Source organism: Onychostruthus taczanowskii, unplaced genomic scaffold (assembly GCF_017590055.1).
Source record: "Onychostruthus taczanowskii isolate IOZ18803 unplaced genomic scaffold, ASM1759005v1 scaffold90, whole genome shotgun sequence".
In the NCBI taxonomy this organism is placed as follows: Eukaryota; Metazoa; Chordata; class Aves; order Passeriformes; family Passeridae; genus Onychostruthus; species Onychostruthus taczanowskii.
The window spans coordinates 3875329-3898854 of NW_024506994.1; the positions used below are offsets into that span (position 1 = coordinate 3875329).

The window sequence follows — 23526 nt, forward strand, 5'->3', positions numbered from 1 at the left end:
GCAACAGCTTTGCAAGAACTGCTCTGTGCTTCATGTGTAGATCAGGGTAATTATGTAGAAAAGGCCTCCCAGCAGTGGATCCCAGCTCAGCTTCCCTGCACAGAGGGAGGAATGTGGCTGTTCCAGGTGCAGGATGGAACATCTCACGGGACATCCATACCAGGGCCCCAGAGCTCAGCACATGCATTGTGTCCCTTGTTAAATCTCAAAAACCTCACACCTGACACTGTATTTCATTCACACAGTGTGAAACATCCAGAAAATCTCTTCCCAGCACAATCCTGGGTCTCTACAACCCACCCCACCCCCCAGGCAGGAGCTTTGTTTACTGGCACTTCAGGGGATTTTTAATGAGTATCAGAAGCAGACAGTGAATGATGGTTTCTGTCGGAGAGGTTGTTAGTGGAGAATTGTTTGGCTTTTTTCAAAGTAATGCTAGGCTTGTGTAATGTAACCTGTGCTAAAATTGCCCATCATGAAAAGATGTGCTTAACTGCTCAGTTGTTGGAGGAAAATAGGGAATTACTCAGACATGCCTCTTACTTCTTAGGAAGCATTAATAACATGCCTGGCATGATACATCAGAGAGGGACAGGCCAGGAAATAAGCTTCTAATTATCCACAGAACAAGCCCAGCCCAGCATGCTGCTGGTCCTGAAATGTGATGTTCCTGTTAGTTGTATAAACAGCGAGATTTAAAAACAAAGAAGGCAAAAAATCCCCCAAATCCTCGATGTTGTCCCTTGCAGCAATGAGTTCCAACAGTGCCTGATGTGTAATAGAACAGAATAATTCCTTTCTTTAATCAGCTGTGATTGTATTTGGCATTTCACTTAACTATGCCTTTATTATTGTCACAAGAGGGTAAATAAAAGCATCTTCATTGTCTCTACAATTACTATTTTTATTTCTCTTCACTCTCTACACTCAGTTGTTTGAAGCCTTTGCATTCTCTCTGCATGGAAATTTTTGTTTTATGATTTATGTTGCATGTTTTGAACTCATTCCTTGTTCTGCTCCGCTGAATAAACCCAGACACATGTTCAGCTCTGCAGAGAACCTAAAACATTTCTCCCTCCTTGTTTAATTCCACTTTAATGGAGCAGTAGATGTTCATCTTATATCCTCCTACACAGTCCTGGTACAGTTCTTGTGGTGGCATTTTGCTTCCTAACATCCAGTCTGAGTGAATAGGGAATACTTTCCCTCTTTTAGGAGCAAGGAATGTGGGCTGAAGGGCTTCAGATTTGTAGGGATGGATTTGAACATCAGTTCATGCTAAAGTTAATAAAAATGGAGTGTCCAGGTTCTTGTTGAAGTCTCTCCTGCAGCCTTTTAGTGGTGCACTAACTAAAAGAGCTTCTTTAAAGGCATTTCTGAGGGAAGAGCTGCTCTGACTGCAAAGTCAAAAACTGGAGATCCCAAATATTTGTCAACACAGCTGGCAAGGTAGGGGGTGGCTTTCACTTCCAAGCCCCTGTATCCGTTGTATCCAAGGATCAACTGTCTAAACAGGCTCAGATTGAAGCTCTTCAGTGCCTTGCTGAAATACTGTGGAGCACAAACCACTAATTTGTTTAGCTTAGATTTGTTATTCTGGTATCCCAGAACCAATGTGTGGTGTCTTACCAAATTCCACATGGGAATATCCCATTCCATCACAGCCTCAGATGAGCAATTAGGGGTCTCCTTCATCATTTTAACAGGATCCATGGATTGTACACTCTGCCTCATCCCTTTTGTGGAGGTGGAGGCTTTGTGTTTATAAAGGAATGGCTCAATTGTTGTAGCTGAATTGTTCCTCTCCGTTCGATTTTTACATGGACGATTTCAGGCTCTAAGATAAGTGAATCCAGACTCCTCTAAATGTCTGCAACAATAAAATTTGAGAGGTAATTTGTATTGATCAGTATTTGCCAGTGGAGGGAGGATTTGGATTTACTGTGCTCTTATTAAGGATTCTGTTAGCAAGATCTAAGAGAAATGGCTACAAAAACCCTTTTTTCCAACTCAAAAAAGAGCCAGGGTGGGAGTAATTGATTTTGTGGTCTTAAAAACCACCATTTGTCTTCTTCATCTTTGATTCCCTCCTCTATTTACCAGTTCCTGCATAACACATTTAAATAAATACCTGGAAGCAGGTGATCATGGAGTATTATGGTTTGTTTTATAATAAATATTATCATATAGGAGTTGGGCTCAGTGATCCATGGGGGTCCCTTCCAACTCTGGATATTCTGTGATAAAATTAGGCCTCTGTTAGTGTTGATCTGGTAGAGTGAGGAAGGTGAAGTAATAAATGCATCTTTCTTTCCCTGATAGGAGCCACATCTGTTCCAAATTCTGGATACAGAGCACACACACACACACACACACAGAGTAAGTATCAGTGTATTTTGGCTCACTTCAACAAAAGGAACACAAAGGCTCTGGAGATTTATCCTGTTTATAGCAGCAGTTGCTGACCCTGTAAATCAAGTCTACAGCTTTAAAGGGAAGCACAGAACCGTGTGGGATTTCAGAAAAATGCAGCTCTCACTCTTGATTCAGTACTTTACCAGCCCCTATCTCTTAAGCTTTCAGTCAATAGTGGTTCTTTCTGTAAAAAGATGTTCTGAATGTTGCTTGTGCTTTCCAGAAACCAGGCCCACTGTGGAAACACTGGCTGGCTCAATGCCAGGCACTGGGTTTGGCCCAGCTGGAGGTCTGACCATGGCTAGCAAAGTTTACACAGCCCATCTCCTCTGGAGATACAAAAAACCTTCGCAAATCATTACAAACTCCTCTCCTTAATGAGCTGGGAACTTTTGGACCTGTTTTGCAAGTTCAGCTCCGTATATTTTTGATGGGGTGATTAGAAGGGACTTTACTGTAGACACTAAAATCCACCAGCTGCTTTCTCCCTGGAGCGAGTAGAATGTCTCTAAACTTGTTTTTGTAGCTTTTCACCCCTGCTCTGTCCACCTGTGAGAGTCAGGGATTGTGAGCTGAGCTCTGAAGCCTCATCAGACTTAGCAGAAAAGATCTGGCAAGATAAAGGATGAAAAAAGAATCATCACCAACGAGCTCTTGAAAACTGGATTAGAGCTCCTGTGTCTCTTTACAAAGCAATAGGAGGGGATTTGAAGCTTCCATAAGGCTTTGAAGAAAATATAGCTTTTATGTTGCTGAGCAGTGAATGTTTGTGGAGGTGTGGCAGGGAAATGAGCTGCTCACTGCTTTCCACATCCACTGCTGCCCTGACATCTTCCCAAAAATCTGAATGCTGCATACAAATAAATACCATTTGAAGGAACCTGTGAAAGAAGCTGCTGGAACAACTGTTTGTGATTTTCAGGAGTGTCTTAGATCAATGATGGCTATAGAAATGTCTTTCCCTGACCTATCTGCCTGTCCCTGGAAGGAGAAGTTTTCCCCTGGAGTGTCCCATATCCCATTTAATGCCTGAAATAGAAATCATCCTCCTCTTTCAGTTTATCCAGTTGAAAGTGCTTCTGCAATTTCAGTTTTGAGACTTTTGGCTTTCCTCAAAAAAAAAAAAAAACCAAACAGAAAAAAGCTTTTTGAGGCCATTTTCTACAAGTTCATTTTAATGTCAGTATTTTATGGATTCAAATTTGTTTTACCCATTGTCTGCTAAACTGCAGTTTTTATTACTGAAGCTAAGTTTAGATTCTAAACCCTGCACTCCAGATGTGTTAATCAGAAATCTTTACCAGTATAATTGCAGGAATGTTTTTGAGATTCAGTGCCTATCAACTGCCAGAGTAGTTATTGGGTGTTTTTTTCCAATTTCCCTCTTGAAGATTAAATAGGAATTAGCTTTTACTTGTAAACTGCAGAAAATGTAGTCCAGTTTCTACTTCCTTCATGATTCAAGGATCCATGTGAAAATGATCCACGTGCATCTACAGAATTGTGTAATAACCTTGAATTCTGCTTTGTGAAGGTGCACAAGTTGCTGAGAATTCCCAGTTTCTCTTCACTTCCATGCAGGCACCTTAGATCAGCCATGGTAAAAAGTAACACAGGACATGGGGAAATGGTCTTAAGCTGAAGTGAGGAAGGTTTAGATGAGATATTAGGGAGAAAACCTTCCCTGTGAGGGTGGGAAAGCCCTGGCACAGGTTGCCCAGAGAAGCTGGGACTGTTCCTCCCCAGTGTCCAAGGCCAGGTTGGATGGGGCTTGGAGCAACCTGGGATGGTGGAAGGTGTGCCAGTCCATGGCAGGGAGTGGAACAGGATGAGCTTTAAGGTTCCTTTCCAACCCAAACCATTCCAGCATTCTATGATTTGTTGAACAGCCAAACCTCCTTTTAAAACTGGCTGACAAAGGAAGCCCCCTTCCCTCCCTCACGCCCTTTATCTCTGTGGTTTTTCTCTCATCTGTTCAGTCTGTGATTTCATGTGTTAAATTCCTTGCTTTTTAAACTGTATTTACAGTTATTTTCATGCTGGAGATGGAAGCATCTACCTGCCAAGGAAAAACTTGCAAAATATTGCATGAAAGTGCTTCACAGCCTGGTTGTTAAATTGCTTTTTAAGTTGCACCTTGTTTTGCAGATTAGAAAACAGTGGCAGGAGAAATAAAGCAAAACTCTTTGAAAAGTGCCTTGATAAATAAACTTCTCCATCTTAGTAACGAAATCTTTTCCACCTGCAGAGCTGATTGCACTGTGTCTGCAAAACATCTTATTGCTCTTAGTTCATGTTTATTGCTGGTTTCAGAGACAGTTGAGGAAGGGAAAGTCAGTCTGTTCTTTTTCAGCAGGTTTGACTTTGTGTGAACCCTTTAGACCAGGGAAGCTCAACAACATTCTGCTGAAGGCAAAAGTGCCTGGTACTGCTGTGATGCAAGAAAAGCAGGTTAAAGATGAGCCCAGAGCTCTTTGCAGACATGGCAAATAGGAAAAAGGAGCTTATTGTGAATTTGGCAGCTGAGCATTCTGCTCACTCCAGGGAAGTCGAAGCAGGGAGTGTTTGCAGAGTTTCCTCCCAGTCACCATCCTGCTGGTACCAAAGAAGTGAGAGCAGGGACTTGGAGGCCCTGGCCCCATGCTCTGACTTCCTTTTCATAACATTTGTGACAGTCATGACTAAATTTGTTGGAAAAAATCTAAGGGGTATACAGGAAGGGACTCTCTGATGAGTTAGGAATAAATTGTAGAACGTTTATAATCTCATGTAAATAAACACACTCAAGCACAGAGGCATGAAAAGTTGCACTGTCTGGATTTTTGTTTTTCTTTCAGCTCATTCAGACAAACAAATTGAAACATTATCCCAGCATCCATGGAGACTTCAGCAATGACTTCAAGCAGCCCTGTGTTGTGTTCACTGGGCATCCCTCTCTCAGATTTGGGGATGTGGTGCATTTCATGGAGCTGTGGGGAAAATCCAGCTTGAATACTGTTATATTCACAGGTAAGTAAAATGCTGATATCATTATCAGATTAACAGTTTGTGCACTCTGGTTAAGTGTGGCCACATCCTTGGGGCTTTACTCATTTGTTCTGGGACAGAAGTTTTTCCACTTCAGTAGGAGCTTATCTAAATTAAGGCCCCAGGACTGGCTGCAGGGACAAATGTAATTATTGTGCCATTTAATTCAGTGTAGCCCTGCAGAGTCAACCTTTGCCATGCAGAGTCCATTCCTGCCACGTCTGAGCAAAATCTTTGTTATGCACAGCAGTAAAATGCCTACAGGAAATTAATTTTTGAATTAAAAGCAGCTGGCTGCAAGTTAAACCCAGGCAAGACCTAATGGATGCTGGTCAGAAAGGAGAAACACTGCTTCTCCATATTCCAGTGGAACCACAAACTTTTCCTCATCCCTTCTCCTGCCTTTTCATCTTTCAGTGTTTCTGAAGAGGTTTCTGTCTTCTCTGCTGTCCCAGAGGTGTGCACCCCACACAGACCTGGCACAGGGATCTGAGCTGTTCCTGCCTTTGGGCTGAGCTTTGTTCAGATGGTTTTTGGCTGGCAGACATTTTTAACTGAAGGTTCAGCTCTGGCTCATTCCCCAGGGGAGCTGTTTGCTTTCTCAGTGCTCAACAGGTCTTCTAAGTTCTTCCACTTCTCTCCATCTGCCTCTAGTGCTGACCCTGATTAAAAATCCTTCAAGGCCTTCCCTAGAGCTGAAGTTCTTTGCAGGTGTATTTGTACCTGATGTGTCACCCAGACAGAGCCCTGCAGTAAGCATTGTCCTGATCTGAGAAGGCAAACAATAATCCTTTAGGTCCTTACTCCTGATTTTGTGTCTGAGGAGCTCTGAGATAATGGGAGGTGTGCTCTATATGACTTAGCCAGGTAAAAAAGGTGTGGATTTTTGGACAAAGTAATTAGAGCTGGGGAAAAGAGCCCTGAGGACCAAATCAAACCTACTCCCACAGCAAGGGTGGAATGGAGTCCCACTGTTAAGTTTATTTTCCTCCAGTTTTTAGTGAATAGGAAAGCTGCTGGAAAGCACAAAGCCTGAACAAAAGAGGGCTGGAAAAGGGTTATTTCCTTCTTCTTTCTTTTTTTAACTGTAGACTCAAGGCTAGTGATAAGCAAGTCCCTTTCACAATATTGGCACCAAAAAGTGTGACAGTATCATGATACTGTTAAGCCAATTTGGGGATATTTTTAGTGTATAATTAACCCTATTCAATGAGAGGGGAGATACAAGGGAGTTCCTGCAGGGAACTTTAATCCAGGCTGTTTCTGTGCTGGGGAATGATGCAAGGTACCACAGCACTAAAGGTACAGCTGCTGCAGGGCCCATCCCTCCTGACCTTTGAGGCAGTTCAGGAGACATGTCCTAATTAAAATAATTGGGTAAAATTGCAAGGTGGATGATATGCATTGTCTGAAAATAGTGAATTCTACTCCAGTTAGGACTTCAATTAAGCCATAGTTTGCAGAGCCTTTGCTGGGGTGTGTATTCCATGAATCCCTGGGGAACCAGTGGCATTAATCACGTTGTGAATGTGCTGCCCAGGGTGTCAGGAACTGGCCTTTAATGGCAGGAACTCTTCTTCTCTGTCTTCTGTAAGGAGAGGCAATTGACCTTTCTGTGTGAGATCCCAGTCTTTCAGTGAGCTGAGGCAATCGAGCACTTCTGTCAGAGCCTGGCCCTGGCAGGTTGTTAAGGCATGGAAATGTCACTCCTGACAACCTGGGGGTGCAGCAGGTCATGGTCTTAGAGATTCATTCCCAGTTGATACTTAGTGAAACTCCAGTTGAGAGCTGCTTTAGCTGGGTGACCTTAGAGTGCACAGTGACTCCAAAACTTGTGGGTTTTTTTTCCTAACTTCTGTCTATCCATGGCTTTTATGGACTATCTGTAAGTCTTACTGCCTTATGACTGACTAGTCCTAGGCTTATATCCTTATGGTTGTCTCAGCTAGAACAAAACACAGGGTTCAATTCTGAGTTTGGCAGTTGGACTTGATGACCTTAGAGATTCTTTTCCCAGCCTAAATGGTTCTATGTCTATAGAAATTCTTAGCAGATTAAATTCTCCTGTTCTTAGTACCAGTGAAAATCTGAAGCACCTCCACTGATGCCACTGATTTCCATTATTTAATTACTTTTCTGTTTTAAGCTAAAATCTCCTGTGGATGCCAAAGAACCCCAGTCCATTGGAGCAGTGTGTGAGAGCAGATGATGTTGTAGCTTTTCCTGTGAAAAACTCCTGGTTTCTGGTAATTAGAGCCTCTAAACTCCAGACCATCCTACATTGTTAATGAACACTGCTTGTTCAGTCCACAGGAACCAGTCAGTCTCCACCTTTCCAATCTGTAATGTAAAAAAACAATGACAAGAATATAAATTAAAGCAGCCAGCAGCCAGGACCTGGCTGTGAGGGAACTGTGGTGCTGCTCTGCTGGCTGGTGTCACCTGCAGACATCACTGCTGAAGCAGTATTGAGGAGATTATTGATTAAAAATATCGAATACCACTGAGCCACAAAGAAATTCTAGGAGAAGACACGGTATAAAGAAGTCTCCTTTAAAAACCAGCTCCCTGGGAGATGTTAAAACCAGCTCATGCACGTCAGTGCTGTACAGTGGAAGGTTTTATAACTCAGTGTCACGCTGCAGTAAATCAGGAGTCTTGGGGGAAAAGCTAAAGACCTGTAATTCTGTCAGGAAAAGTCAATATGTGTCCTTGACAAGCACTTGCTGCCTCCAGACAGGTGACTTTGGGATTTTGGGTGGTTTCAAAACAGCAGCTCCTGTGTGTCACATGAGTTCCCAGTGAGCCCAGCTCAAGTTGTGTTTTTAACATTCTAAATCTCCCCAGTCCTGTGTTAGGATTCCTTCCCTGGAATTTCTCCCTTTTCCAAGGCTCTCCTATCCTTACTAGGAGTTCAAAGAGGCTTTGGACTGGATTTTATATAGAATTCCTAGACCAGAATTCCATGTCTGTACATTCTCTGAACCTACTGATTGAGAAAAGCTGAATAGGTGCTGCCTCAAATCTCTTATGTCCTCCACAACCCCAGATGGGATGGAAAACCTTCCTTCTGGTAACTTTTTTAACTCATTTTTTTACAATTTCATGGCATATCTCTAGCAGAGAACCCCTGCCTGACTTAATCTTTCTGTTTTCCCCTAATGACTTTTTAAATGCCTTGTCATTTAACCCTAACTGATCATTTTCAACAACCAACTTTCTTAGTACTCCTATTTTTACATTTCTGTTCCTTGCTATTAAACTTAACTGACATCAAATGCCATTTTTACATTGATATTTTTAGGCTTTGTTTCATTGCCACCACCACATCTGCTTTTAATAACATGGCTTTTTGCCCAGTGTAATTTTACTCAATGTTTGTGGATTCATGGCTTCATGTACACGTCCTTGTACAACACTCATTTTTTGTTAATATTTCTCACTTTAATGTTCCCAGGCAGCTACTCTGACAATTGCTTTAAACTTGGGGAAATTATCCCTTTGACAGTTCCAAACATTTGTATCGTTGCCTGGTGCCATGTTCTGCTCTCTCAGGGTAAATATCCCCACGTGGTGCTCAGTGCTGCTTAGCCAGCAGCAGATTTAGAGATTTTTAGATTTTTAGGTGAGCAATTAACTTGTCTTTTTGTTGGATGTCACACTGGTGCTGAACTTCCTCTGCTAAGGTTTGAAGGCGATTTTTTCTTGCTTTCTGCATGAGAAACCCACCCAGTGCTCTGCTCTGCTGCCATGTCAGAACATCCTAGATGTCTCTTTAAATCTGGACTGGAGGCTTTGAATTTCAGTTTCCTTTAATTTCATCCTTTCAAGTAAAGCAGGTCCCAGAGAATTCCTCCTGCTGGGTTCCAGCCAGGCTTGAACTGCACTTGTTCTGCCTGGTGTCCTTTGGGGCCCTGTGGTTCAGCATAATCCAGCAGATGAGACTTTCATGCATCCCCTTCTCTTTTCCCATTCTGTACTTATCAAACTCTTACCAGTTCCTTTTTTTTCCAGCATTCCCTTTGTCCCATCTATCCCACAATTAAGAGGGAGATGGAGGATGGAGATGGCATAATCTCTTCCACCATTTGTTGGTGACCCCCAGAATCAAGAGGTTGCCTGTGTCCTACACTGTGTCACCTGAGATCTACATTTGTCATTCAGAAAAAAAAATCTATTTCTGTAGTATTCTCAATATTTTATTACTCTCTGCTGTGTGGGAGTAAAAGCCCATTCAGTGCCTGACTTTTCCCTGGCAAACCTCTAATCCAGTAATAAAAGAACCCTTGGTTTCCCACCAGTCTAAACCTGGCTCTTAGATTCAAAAGAATAAATATATATATATATTTATACATCAAGATATCATCTTTATGCTGCATTTTTGTCATAGTGAAAACCAACTTGCTATTTGAATCACCTTACAAGACTCAAAATGTCTACATTTTGCCTTCCTTTACAGGATCTGATTAAAAATAAGAGATAATGGTTTTGTCTTGATTAAATTTGTTCTAAAAATCATGCAATAATGTGTTCAAATGAAATAGTATTGCTCTGTTGCTTGATTAAGGTAAGACTAATTGTGGGCGTAATTTTCATCAAATTAATTGAAAATAATGGGTGGGGGAAGGAGGAAGGGAAGAGAAATCTGTAACAGAATTAACATTGAGCAACAGCTCTGACTAAACTGGAATTAGAGAGGAATTGGGCCATTTTTGTTGTTAATGGGCTGTGAGTGTTTTCAACATTTCTCTTTCCAGAACCTGATTTCTCTTACCTGGATGCTCTGGCTCCCTATCAGCCCTTGGCAATGAAATGTGTTTACTGTCCCATTGACACAAGACTCAACTTTATTCAGGTGTCTAAATTACTCAAAGAAGTCCAGGTAATGAATTTTCTGTTGCCTTTTTCTTACTTTTCTTCACACAACTGAAATTAAATAAATGAATTGTGAGCAAATGTTGCATTAAACAAAAATGGAGACAACACCCAGATCCTTTTTTCCATGAGGAAGACACAGCATTGAACCCTGCTTTAGGAGAGGTCTAAGAAAAAGAGGGTTCTTGTAGTATCTGCTGTTCCCCCTCAACTCTTTCTGCTTTAGTGACCCATCCCATTTGTTTCTACTTAAATTTGCTTTCTGACTTATGACATAATTAAAATAATAACCAGATTTTTTTCTGGCTGAGTATTTCCCTGTGTTCTGTCTTGCTGAACTCTGAAATACACATTTTTCCAAACCTCCTAACAATGCCTGCATCTCTTTATCTCATTGTTCTGCGACCTGGCTTGTCACTGCAAACTGATAGAGCTGCCACTGCCTGGCTTTGCATAAACATCTCCTTTGTGTTACTGCTGATGTGTTGTGCTGTCTCCAGGGCACCTTGCAGAACCACTGGCTTCTCCTTTGGCTTCCTTAAACCCTGCAGTGGCAACCAGCCTTTTTATGCTTTCTTAACATATTGCTGCAAAACTCCAGGAGTTGTTTTTGCACCCTTGATTATTGACAGCCAAGGTTTCTGCAGCCCCACGTGTTGACACTGGGATGGTCTCCACCACTGTTACCATTTCCTTCCAGTATATCTGGCAAGGATTTGGGAGAGAAACCTATTCCATATTTTTATTTTTTCTCTCCTTGTGGCAAATATGATATCAAAGTGGCGATAAGACATAAATTCCTGGAGGGTCGCCGCTTCCAGTTTGCAGAACTGGCTTCTCCTTTGGCTTCCTTAAACCCTGCAGTGGCAACCAGCCTCTTTATGCTTTCTTAACATATTGCTGCAAAACTCCAGGAGTTGTTTTTGCACCCTTGATTATTGACAGCCAAGGTTTCTGCAGTCCCACGTGTTGACATTGGGATGGTCTCCACCACTGTTACCATTTCCTTCCAGTATATCTGGCAAGGATTTGGGAGAGAAACCTATTTCATGTTTTTATTTTTTTCTCTCCTTGTGGCAAGTATGATATCAAAGTGGCGATAAGACATAAATTCCTGGAGGGACGCTGCTTCCAGTTTGCCAAACTGGCTTCTCCTTTGGCGTGCAGTTTGCAGAGCTGGCCTCTCCTTTGGCTTCCAGTTTGCAGAAATGGCTTCTCCTTTGGCTTCCAGTTTGCAGAACTGGCTTCTCCTTTGGCTTCCTTAAACCCTGCAGTGGCAACCAGCCTTTTTATGCTTTCTTAACATATTGCTGCAAAACTCCAGGAGTTGTTTTTGCACCCTTGATTATTGACAGCCAAGGTTTCTGCAGCCCCACGTGTTGACACTGGGGTGGTCTCCACAATTTCCTTCCAGTTAATCTGGCAAGGATTTGGGAGAAAACCCTATTTCATATTTTTATTTTTTGTCTCTCTGTGGCAAGTACGATATCAATGTGGCGATAAGACATAAATTCCGGGTGGGTCACCACTGCAAGCATCTCCATCTCCTGGAGCATTTTCTGGCAATGCTGATGGGAATTCCACCCTGCTGTGTTGCAGCCCCTGCACGTGGTGTGCCCCGAGCAGTACACGCAGCCCCCTCCCACGCAGTCCCACCGCACGGACCTGATGATCGACTGCCAGCCCCCGGCCATGTCCTACCGCCGCGCCGAGGTGCTCACACTGCCCTACAAGCGCCGCTACGAGAAGATCGAGATCATGCCCGACGTGAGTCCCTGCAGGGCACAGGAACGGGGGGTTCCTGCTCACACAGCCAATTTCCATCTCAGCAGCCTCTGGGAAGGTGTGGAATGGCAGAGTTGTTGTGGTTGGAAAAGGTCGTTACGGTCATCCGGTTGAGCTGTCAGCCAGCGCCACCGGTGTGGTTGGCCTCGAGTGCCACTTCCAGGGGTGGGGATTCCTCCACCTTCCTTTCCATGAGGGAGTTGTTCCGGCACAGGAACGGGGGGTTCCTGCTCACACAGCCAATTTCCATCTCAGCAGCCTCTGGGAAGGTGTGGAATGGCAGAGTTGTTGTGGTTGGAAAAGGTCGTTAAGGTCATCCGGTTGAGCTGTCAGCCAGCGCCACCGGTGTGGTTGGCCTCGAGTGCCACTTCCAGGGGTGGGGATTCCTCCACCTTCCTTTCCATGAGGGAGCTGTTCCCAATATCCAACCTGAACCGCCTCTGGTGCTACTAGAGACTGTTTCTGCAGAGTTGTTGTGGTTGGAAAAGGTCTTTAAGGTCATCCGGTTGAGCTGTCAGCCAGCGCCACCGGTGTGGTTGGCCTCGAGTGCCACTTCCAGGGGTGGGGATTCCTCCACCTTCCTTTCCATGAGGGAGTTGTTCCCAATATCCAACCTGAACCTCCTCTGGTGCTACTAGAGACTGTTTCCTCTCATCCTGTCTCTGTTCCCTAGGAGCAAAGCCCAACCCCCACCCCGGGCTGTCCCCTCCTGTCAGGGAGTTGTGCAGAGCCACAAGGTCTCCCCTGAGCCTCCTTTTCTCCAGGCTGAGTGCCTTTCCCAGCTCCCTCAGCCCCTCCTGGTGCTCCAGCCCCTTCCCCAGCTCTGTTCCCTTCCCTGGACATGCTCCAGCCTCTCAATGTCCTTCTTGTTGTGAAGGACCCAGAGGTGTCCTCAGGACTGGAGGTGCAGCCTCAGAGCTAAAGGTATTTGTCCTTAAGATGTCTTGTGGCTGCAATTTACAGTTGATTTTCATCATGTAAAGCACGTTCTGTCAACTGAAGAGCTAGGAAAGAACCATTTTTGAGAGATAATTTCACTCTATAAACTAATGGGAACAAAAAAATCCCGTTGGCTGGCTGAGAGAGTTGTTCAGCCTGGAGAAGAGACCTCAGAGCCCCTTCCAGGACCCAAAGAGACTCCAAGAGAGCTGAAAAAGGACTTGGGATAAGGCATTGAGGAACAGGACACAGGGAATGGCTTCCCACTGGGAAAGGGGAGATAAGGGTGGGATCTTGGGAAGGAATTCTTGGTTGGGAGGGTGGGGACAGGCTGGGCTGGAATTCCCAAAGAAGCTGTGGTTGCCCCTGGATCCCTGGAAGTGTCCAAGGCCAGGCTGGAGCAACCTGGGGTAGAGGAAGGTGTCAGGACTGGAGTGGGATGAGCTTTAATGTTCCTTCCAACCCAAACTATTCCATGATTCTTTGATTGTTAGCAGGCAAAAACTGTGTTCAGGTGAGTTGTCCTTTGCAAGAAGATCCCACAAGACAAACAAGTGATCTCTGCCATGTGTGAAGAAACCAGTCACCTCCAGTTTAAATATGAGGAAGTTTTAGGCAGAGCAGTTTGAATTAGTGCCTTTTCTGGAAAAGATCCAGAAAATCTAGGAGTTAGTAGCCAGGAGTTATCTTTCTCCTTCCCCAAATTCACCTGCTGTTAGAAATACCCTTGCCATTAAGGATCAGTTTTAAGTCATGGTAAAAAAGCAATGAAAAGGCTTATTTGTATTCCAGCAATTTCCATAAATGGTTAATTCCTACAGGCTGCAGGAGCCCAGCAGGTTAATGGATTGCTTATAGCCATCTAAAATGTGGATTACTTATCCCCACAACATCTATTAATGATTTATTAACCCCATAAGTCAAATCCAAATGTACCCATATTATGAAGGGTGACCCATATTCTGACAGACATGAGCTTAAAATATTTTTTTGACGATCCAATCAGCACAAATGTGTCCTTGGATCAAAGGTGACAGTGGCTTTTTGCAAACATGCATTGCTGCCCTTTAGAAACTGCAATATTGAGTGACTTTTCATTAGAGTGTAGAAGGAGGAAGCATCCTTTAGTTGAGCCAAATGTGAAGTGCAGAACTGGGACCCCGTAACAAATCCCTCAGCCAGCCCACAACACCCACTGCCACCATTTCACACCATTTCTGTGAGGGGCCTGCCCAGCCCACTGCTTGGAGACAAGGAGAGGGCTTTAATTACAAAATATGCTTGGCTGCAGCTCCATCTTGGCATGTATATTTAATTGTTTGGGAAATTTACATATTTATTGGATGCCATTAAACCTAAGACTGGTGAAACTTGACTTGAATTCATCAGCATGAAACCAATCCTGAGTTCAGAGTGCAGGAAGCCAGCCTGGGGCTCACTGATTATTCAAATCCCACTGAAGCTTTGGGTTTACACCTAAACTCTGAGGTGGAGCTGAACCTTTGTGTGAGAGCCTGTCCCTTGTGTCAGCCTCTGAAGGGACTGGATTCCAGCTCTCCCTGCACTTCCCAAAGCTGCTGGGAAGGAGGATGCTCTGTAGGGAATGTGGCATCACCAACCTGGGAAAAGTGAGCTGGTTTCTATTGCATTCCCTTTAACTTGGAAAGGTCCAGCAGAAATCTGGAAAAAGGATAGAAATGGCCTTTTTTTTTTTTCCTCCCCTAACAAATCTAATTGCATTCACACAGGAGTCCTAATTTCAGAGCTATCCATGCTCAGGGAGAAGAAATATCTCGTGATTGTCGATATCCAGGCTGATTGTTCAGCCTGAGAAGGCTCTGGAGGGACCTTTCAGCACCTGAAGGGGGATTCCAGGAAAGCTGGAGATGGACTTTAGACAAGGAGTGGAGTGCCAGGACAAGGGGGAATATCTTCCCATTGCCACATGGCAGGGTTAGATGGGATATTGGGGACAAATTCTTCCCTTTGAGGGTGGGGAAGCCCTGGAATAGAATTCCCAGAGAAGCTGTGGCTGCCCCTGGGTTCCTAGAAGTGTCCAATTCCAGTGTAGAAAGGGCTTTGGGCAACCTGGGGTAGTGTAAGGTGTCCCTGCTTGTAGCAGGGAGTGGCACTGGATGAGATTTAAGATTCTTCCCAACCCAATCCATTCTGGGATTTCCCTGGTTCCAAAGCTGCTCTTTACAACTCGTTACAAAATCTGCTTGGTCTGTGGTGATGCTCCTGAAAACACTCCTGAGAGCAAGGCTGTGCTTCAGGACTGTTAACAGGATGCCATTCCCCAGCTCCAGGATATGCAAATCATCCTCCAAAAGAGGATCTTGCTCCTTCTTTTTAAGGGAACTACATGGTCCTGGTAAAAAATGGATACAGCTTCCCCTTCTGCTGAGTGGGTTGTGCAAGACAGATTTCAGACATGATGGATGGGGCTCCCTGGTGTGGGAGTATTTGCTGCTTAATGTTCCCTTTTCAGTAGTTTAGGGTTCCTGAATGTAGGAATTTCTGTACTGCAAGGAAAGGGCATTTGTTTAATATGGGCTCCCACCAGCCCTGGGGTTTGTGCAGGCTCAAGTGGCAATTGAAAAGGGCATTTTATAGCTCCTAGAAACCTTGCAATGGCTTGTTATTTGTCAAAACCATGTTAGCCTGAAATGGAATGATGAAATCCACCCTGGAAAAACCAGTAATTGCTAAATGTGCTGCAGGGCTGGGATTTGTGTGTGAAGTAAACCTTAAAGTCTCATAAAAGAATGGTTGCTGCAATGAAGTCCTGATCAGGGCCCCCTCCTGACATCTCCAGTCCCTTTCCCAGCTCAAAGTTCTGCCTGGATTCTTCCAGCTTTTGGAAACCAAAGGGTTGGCTCAGCATGGCTCCACTCAGTGCAGGCTGATGCTGTGGTGGAGTGAAATTTCCTTCCCAAAACTTGCAGTGATTCAGATCCTGGCCTGTCAGACTAATGGAAATTTACTTTTTCTGCTGGGCCCTGTCTATATTTCAATCACTTCACTGAGGAGCAAAGGCAGGTCAGGCAGGCCTGTTGTATGATAATGAGATTTACACTCACAGCAGCCTTTGTTTGGAGAGAGTTTTTAACAGTCCCAAGGCATCAGGCTGGAATGGCTCTTCCAGGGATTGTGCAAACCTTTACACTTTAAATAATTTCTTCTCAGCATCTGCCTTTCACTTAAAAAAAAAAAAATTATAAAAAAAGACTGCTTCCTGGAAATTGGTTAGGCATTGTCTGCTCACAGTAGAAAGATGGGAAAATAGAAAACACCTTCTGGAGCAAACAGATAAAATTAAACAGTAGTGTCTGAGCAAATAAAGTGCCTCCAGTTTAATTACAGCTGAACAATGGTGCAGATCACTTGGTGCCTGCAGCTGACACTTCACTGAGTGCTCTTGCTTTTCAAATACTCAATTTTGTGTTCTTCAGGCCACAGCCCAGTCAGGAGAGTGTCAGTGTACAAGGCACAGCCTGACACCAAGTGAAATTATCAGGAAATACTGCAAAGAAGAATTAGGAAAACAGCCATTATAATTATGGAGGTTTCATCTTGACTCCTTTTCCTTACTTTTACCTGACTTTTCCAACTTCCTTCTGTGTTTCGGGGACTAAGGAGTTTTCAATTCTGTCCTTCTTTCCACCCTCAGCTCATTTTGGTGACCCCACATTATCCAGTCTCTGACCTCTGTGTTCCTTGTTCCCTGACTATTCCCCCTGGGTTCAATGTGCTGTAGCCTCACAAGAAGTAAGTGAAATACAACCTGTTTAAATTAAATAGAACCTGTTTAAGTGAAATAGAACCTGTTTCCTTCTGCTGCTCAGCCCTGCTCCAGCTCCCAGCTCACTGCAGAATTGCCTGGAGTCTCCAAGATGGACTTCATCTTTTGACATTCCACCAAAACTGTTCTTTCCCAGCTTTTACCAACTCTCCTCACACAAAGCCAGAACCAGTGCTGATAAATCTCCCTGATTTACATCAGCAGAGCTCAGTGCAGCCTTTATTTTCTCCTTAGAAATGTCTCCTACCTCACTCTGGTGTCTCTTCTCTCCTGGCCATTCAGCCTGAGAGAGTTCTCCTCTCTCCTCCTCTCTTTTTTGTGCTTGGAATGTGTTACCCTTCATTTCCTTTGCCTTTTTTTGTTGCTGTACCTTTTCTGTGGTTGGTCTTACCCACAGGTTGTCCTGTTTAGTCAGGTGGAACTCAGATCTGCTTTTCTGCTTCCAGCCTGCCTTTGCCTGCCTGTATTAATGTCTAGGTTTGTTTTTCCTTTCATTTTTGATGGCTGGCTGTAAGATAACACTTTTCTAGCCAGGCACTCAGCTCTCTCTTCCCAGTCAGCTTCAACAACAACATCCCATCTTGACTTGACATTCTGACCCATAAAATGGTTACTATATTTTGAATATTTTGATTTATGCAGTTTTTATGTCTTTCAAATGACTCATCTCTTACATCTGCAAGCTTTACTGCCTTTACTTTGAAGATATTTCATGTCCTTGCTTCCCCTACCTGTCATTTTTCATTCAAATCCAAGCTTAATTTCTGCATCTGCTGGTTCTGTTTTCCACCATCCTTTTTAAAGTTTCTCAAACAACTGTTCCCTGCCTGCTCCCAAGCTCCTGGGGAAGAGCTTCGTTAAACAGCCATAAATCTCCTTCATTGCACTCCTTAAATACTCCTTAAACTGCTTTTTTGGCACAGGATTGACAAAAAACAGTGGTTAGAATTAGTGCTGAGTGGTTAGAGTGAGCTCTGCTACTTGGAATGCCACCTGGGATAATTCCCTGGTGGTTGGTTGGTGTCTTTCTGGTTTGGGGACAAGGGTTTGGGGACAAGGTTCCTCCTGCTGATCTGGAGCCCTGGTCCAGTAGCTGCACGTGGAACATGCCCATGGAAAAGAAGAGCTTTAATTCTTTGCTCAAAACTGCAGACTGCACCTCGTGCTGCTTTTATTTCTTCACTGGATGCTGGCTCTGTGGAAGCCCAAAGCCAAGATCTGGGCTTTTGCAAGTGATAATAGCAAAATCTTTAGGTGTTCATGGCATAATTCTTTGTCCACTGAAGTTAATGAGAGTTTAAAATCTGCTCCAGAGAGAGCTGTGGGAGACCCCCAGCGAGTGACAGCTCTGTGAAGTTGGGGTTAACTCAGCAGCTGAATTAAAACTCTTGGATTGTGTCAAAATGTGAGGCTGAAAGCCCAACAGGACCTGACTCAGATCACCCACTAATGATTCCACAGGTGCCCTTCATTTCTGGGCTGTTCTGTGGGGGAAAAGCCTTTGTTCCTTTGGCTCTCAGTAGCAAAATTCCCCAATTTCCATCCTGCCTGCAGCGTGCCTGTGCCTTGTTCTCTGTGCCTGCTGGTCACAAATCCACATTTCAATTCCCCTTTCACCCCAGGTGTTTGACCCCACATTTTTTTGTCCCCCTGAAGGATCTGACAGTGGCAGAATTCCTGCTCTTGGCCCCTGATTTAGCAGTGGCTGTAAAACCAAGGCTGGATCTGTTGGAGACTCCTCCTGTGTCTGGCCTGGCCATCAGAGCTCCTGGTATTTAAATAATTAATAAATTAGTAATTCAATTACTTTAAAAATTAAAGGATAAGAGGAGGCAAGGAAGTAAGAGGTGAGGGAAATTATCCTTCTCTCCTGACACCACCATCCAAATTTAAGTGACATGGCAAAGACCATTGTTTTAATTCTCCTTACACTACTGACTCTACAGATCCTCCTTGCTTGTGAAAAGGCTGCTGCACAGCCTTGAAGCAATTTTTGTCCTACTAAAGATGCTTTCCTGCACCCAGAAACTGGATTTGATGTGTGTGAGGAGCAGGGGAATGGAGAGATGGAGGATGAGGCAAGTTCTCCATTCAGGTTTTGCTGAGGAATAGTTACAATAAAAACCTCTACAAGTGTGACCTCCAGGGCTTTTTCTGAGCTCAGGCAGATCTTCAAATCCTTGGGCTTCTCTAATAATTGGCAGGGGATATTTTTTTGTCCCATACAAATTCCATCCTATTCAGGGGCTGGGATCTGGGTGGGAATTGCTTTATACCCATCAAGCTCCAAGGCTGTATTCCATCATTCCCACCTAGAAATGGAAGTGCCCTCAGGGCTTATGTGGCCAGAACCCAGCTGCAGTGTTTATAATGTGCCTCCAAAAAATGTAAGATTTCAAATTGCAGAGACTTTTGCCCCTGCTGTTCCCAATAGATGCTGTTCAAGCCCCCACTGTCTCTGATGGCCAGAAACATCCTAATTTCCAGCCTACACATATTCACTGCTGGCCTGCACACATTTATTCCTAACATCATGTTTGAGCATAAATGCATTTTCCCTTTTGTTGGTATTTTTCCCTGTGGTGTTTATGTAGAATAATCAAATTCTCCCTTTGGCATTCTTTTTTGCCAAGCTAAACAAGCCAAGATATTTAGTTTCCCCTTACAAGACAGCTCCTCCTGCCCTATTCTACCTTTCAGAATCTCTTACTTGAACTGAAATTACCCACAATTTACAGGTAGTTCAGATGAAGTCTTTCCAGGCCTAATGTAAGAGTGGTAGCTCATCTCAGAGAGAATTACCTGATAATTTCTGGGCTTGCATTTACCTTTTGCATGGCCATGTCACATTTGTGACTCTCCTGGGATGGATTAATAAACCTGAACCCTTCACCTCTGTCCTTTGCAGCAGCTGCCAGCCCACAGCAGAAATTCTCAGTATTAGCCTCATCCTTGGCCTTCATTTTGTGCTATTAAATTTCATCTTGGTTTTCTCACTCCAATTCTTGGTCTTGGAGTTTTTTCTCTCTCACAGCCTGGTCCTGTTTTCTGTTAAAGGTGCCCTACAAACTCCAGTGGGACTTTCTGAGCACTCCTCCTCATTCTGTGCTGAGGTCATTAATGAAAACTGGGAGTAGGCTCGAGAATGGCCCTTCAGGAATTGCAGCAGCAGCCCAGGAGTTCCCTGGGAATCTCTTGCCTTTAACCAGTGCTTTTCCCACCTCAGGACTGCCAGAGGAATCCACAGTCTGGGGTTTCCCATCTGCTTCTCTGGTTTGATCCCACCTCTAATGAAGAGATCCCACATTTATGCAGTTTGAAAATCTGGAAAACACATTTAATGATGTAAAAACCCTTTCTAAATACACGTGCTGTAATCTAATGTACACATCAGTGATCTCAGGTCCTAAAGTTCAAGGGATTTTAACTGCTGGTCACTTCGCTGTGCTCCTGCTTGTTCTTCATATCCAGCTCAGCTCATTCAGCCCAAACTTTGCCTCTCCCTGCTGGGTCAGCCTTCCTGCACCCTCTGCAGTGTAAGCCAGAAGTGAAAAGGGAGGAGTCTGGGAAGGTCTCCCAAAAATCTAAGAAGAAATTTCTAGAACTGGGATGTTAAAATACTGTTGTACATCCAGCATGTCTGTCCCTGGGAGAACCCTCCAGAGAACCAAGACCATGTGTGCTGGAAGTGTGGTCCTGCCCTGATTTTATTCATTGATTATTCAGCCTCATTTTTATTTTTACTGTGAAGTTTCGGGTCCCATCCTCAGGGGTTGTTCAGCCCCGCATTGCCAACAAGAGGATTTTTGGCTGGTGACTGAAGACAGCTTAAACCTGGGGAGAGTTGTCCCCATTGAAGTCTTTAGGAGGGTTTTAAGAGTGACTTAACCCACATTGTTCTTTATCAACATCTGTAATTTAGCCAACAGCAGTGTTTGTGCTCACACGGTGTGTGTCAAATCCCCTTTTGGGGTGGAAAATACAACCCTACAGGAAAGACTTAATGGTAAAAATATCTTTCCTCTGGTTTAGCGTGGGCAGGCAGCTCTGATCACAGGAGGAGAACATCCCAAGCTAAAAACTGAAATACTGCACACATCCCCCCCAAATTTCTCTAAGGCAGTCCAAGTGCTCATCCATGGGCAGGGGACTGATTAATGTGGTGTTAGATCTCAGTGTCCCTGCTTTGGTGGCTTTCCTGGGCTCGGGATAATGACTGGAAGGGAAGACTCATTTATTCCTGCTTGGTGGGGGGCTTTTCAATCTCACACACAAAGGCACAACAAGAGCCAGCCACTGCAAGTTGGACAAATTCAACCTTGAAATGAGACACGGCTTCCTGGCTGCCAGGAGAATTAAAGTTGGAAACCACTTGTGAGGGAAAACAGTGGAGTTGCCATAGCTTGGAGTTCAGACAAGACTTGCTGCCTCTGTGAAAAGGCTTTCTTTAATGCAGCATTTTGGAGGAGTTCTGTGATTCGTGTGTGCAGGAGGTCACTTGAAAGGAGTGGAGCAATGCTGCCTGGCCTTGGTGGGTGAATTACTGGATGTGATTAAATGACCTTTTTGGTTTGGGTCACTGAGTTTCTGTAATAAAAGGATTGGCTGCCACATGGAGAGGGCTGTGAGCTGGGGAGGAAATCAAAATGAATGCCTGTCCTACTGTCCTTCTGACTGTAAATAATCCCAAGTGTTGCTATTTAGCCTGTTTAAAACCTGCAGAAATGTTAATAACAAAATACTTCAGTGGCAGGAGAAGACTTTGCTTCCAAGCCACCCCCTGTTCTTTAAGGATCTTTCTCTCCACGGGATTTGTCATTTTGCTCTCCATCAGAGCCCGTTTTGTATCGATCCTCCTCAGGAAGGTGGTTGGAATGGAAAGTGCCTTCGACCGCTGGGAAGGCAGCAGAGCTCACTGCTGCAAGTGCTGCTGTTTTTAGATCCCAGGAGAAATCTGAAGCAATGATTGTCATTATATTTTCATTCTCTTTGCCTTCAACAACAAACCATAAAGGCTGTATTCAAATTGCCTGCTTTAAAGATCTTGAAGAGAGTCTCAGAGTAACAGTGAGCTGAATTGCTCCATCACGTTTGGATTTCTAGGATTCACCACAGCTGAATACAGACAGAATTTTGGGATTTTTAATGCAGCCTGTTTTTCCAGCACACCAACTGCTTTATTCCAAGGAACTGCTCTCAAAAGGTTCCTGCAGCTTTAACAAGTGAGATTTGCAGAACTTACTAAAAGAACTTACTAATCATTGAAGTCAACAGAAAAACCTTCTCAGTGCTTTCATGGCAAAAGGATTGGGCATCCTGGCACCTTGAATTCCCTTGGAGGGAAAAAGGGAATCATTTTCTCTATTCATAAGCACTGTTTTCTGCAGAATTCCTTTGGAAAAGTGGCTGGAAGAGGTGCTGCCCAACTGGCCAGCTTGCTCTGGTCTCAGCAGGTGCAGCACTGCCCACTCCAGGCACTGCCAGCAGTGTTAGATCCAAACTCCAAGCCAAAACTGAATTTTGTGTCTTTCAGGGAAGAATTATATAAAAGGCAGTGGAAAGGGGTTTGTGCAGCATTGTTGGAATAATTTCAAACTAATCAACAGTGGGTTGATTGAAAACATTGAGGTTTTAAGGACAAACACTTCTTATTCCAGATATTCTGCAGTCAGGAGCTGAAAGGAAATTCACTTTGATTTTTCATTGTCCATCAGCATAGCAAACATAATAATGCTGAATTAGACCAGGAGTTTTACTAGCTAAAATTATTAATGAGGCAATTGTCTTTTCACACAAGGGTTCTCTGTGTTTATTATGGTTTTTGAGACCAGCCCTGGTTCTTGCAAACCTTGTGCTGCTCTGCTCATGGTGTGAAATCCATAATTTTGGGAGCTGGAAGGAGGCTGGGCAGGTCCGAGGAGCTCTCAGTCTTATCAATGGCTTTGTGTTTACAGTTCATTAGCCCATGTTTAAAAATACCACACTGCCAATTTATCTCACAGCTGGGTTCATGCACGTTTTGAGCTGATCACTTGCTGAACAAAATCTCCTTTTGCTTCAGCTTGCAGATTCCCTCGTGCCCTTGGAGATCAAGCCTGGTATTTCCTTGGCAACAGTTTCTGCTGTGCTGCATACTAAGGACAACAAGCACGTGCTGCAGGTACAGTCTAATGGGAAAGGGAGAAAAATATCCTTACTCTGGCTTTTCCTACCATCCAAGACCCCAGCAACCCCTCCTGCAGCTCCTTCCCACTGGGGCAGAGCCCTTGGCAGAGGCTTTGCCCTGGCATGTGCAGGTGAGGAATGACACCCAGAGCAGGGACTGGGATGCAAATAAATCTCTCTGCCCTCTTTTCCTTGGCCATGTGCCTGGCTGAGATGAATGGGGAAGTGAGATAATTCCTGAAGAGAGGCTACAGATCATCCTGCTGTCTTCCACAGTCAGGAACAGCATCAGTCAACCTCTCAGGACCAGGGGTTAGAGGAGAGACATGACCTGGGACATCAGGCTTGGGAGGGGACCATCTGCCTTCATTTTCCCTGGAGGTTGTACATCCCTGCTCTCCCTTCCTGCCACCCCCTTCAGGCTGGCTCTGGAATTCCTGGCATGAGTGCTCTGCAGGAGGAGGTGATGTCCAGGGACCTGCTCAGCAGTGGCTGCCTTGGTCCCCTTTCTGTCA

General features: G+C 44.2%; 1 protein-coding gene across 1 annotated transcript in view; it reads left to right on the forward strand.

Moving 5' to 3' along the window:
* INTS9 (integrator complex subunit 9) overlaps nucleotides 1-23526 on the forward strand; it is a 61119-nt gene that overhangs the window by 34745 nt on the left and 2848 nt on the right. Inside the window, exons 12-15 of the mRNA XM_041426204.1 lie at nucleotides 5253-5424; nucleotides 10200-10324; nucleotides 11917-12084; nucleotides 22908-23006. Of these exons, the coding sequence (XP_041282138.1) occupies nucleotides 5253-5424; nucleotides 10200-10324; nucleotides 11917-12084; nucleotides 22908-23006 (564 nt within the window). The remainder of the gene's footprint in view (nucleotides 1-5252; nucleotides 5425-10199; nucleotides 10325-11916; nucleotides 12085-22907; nucleotides 23007-23526) is intronic.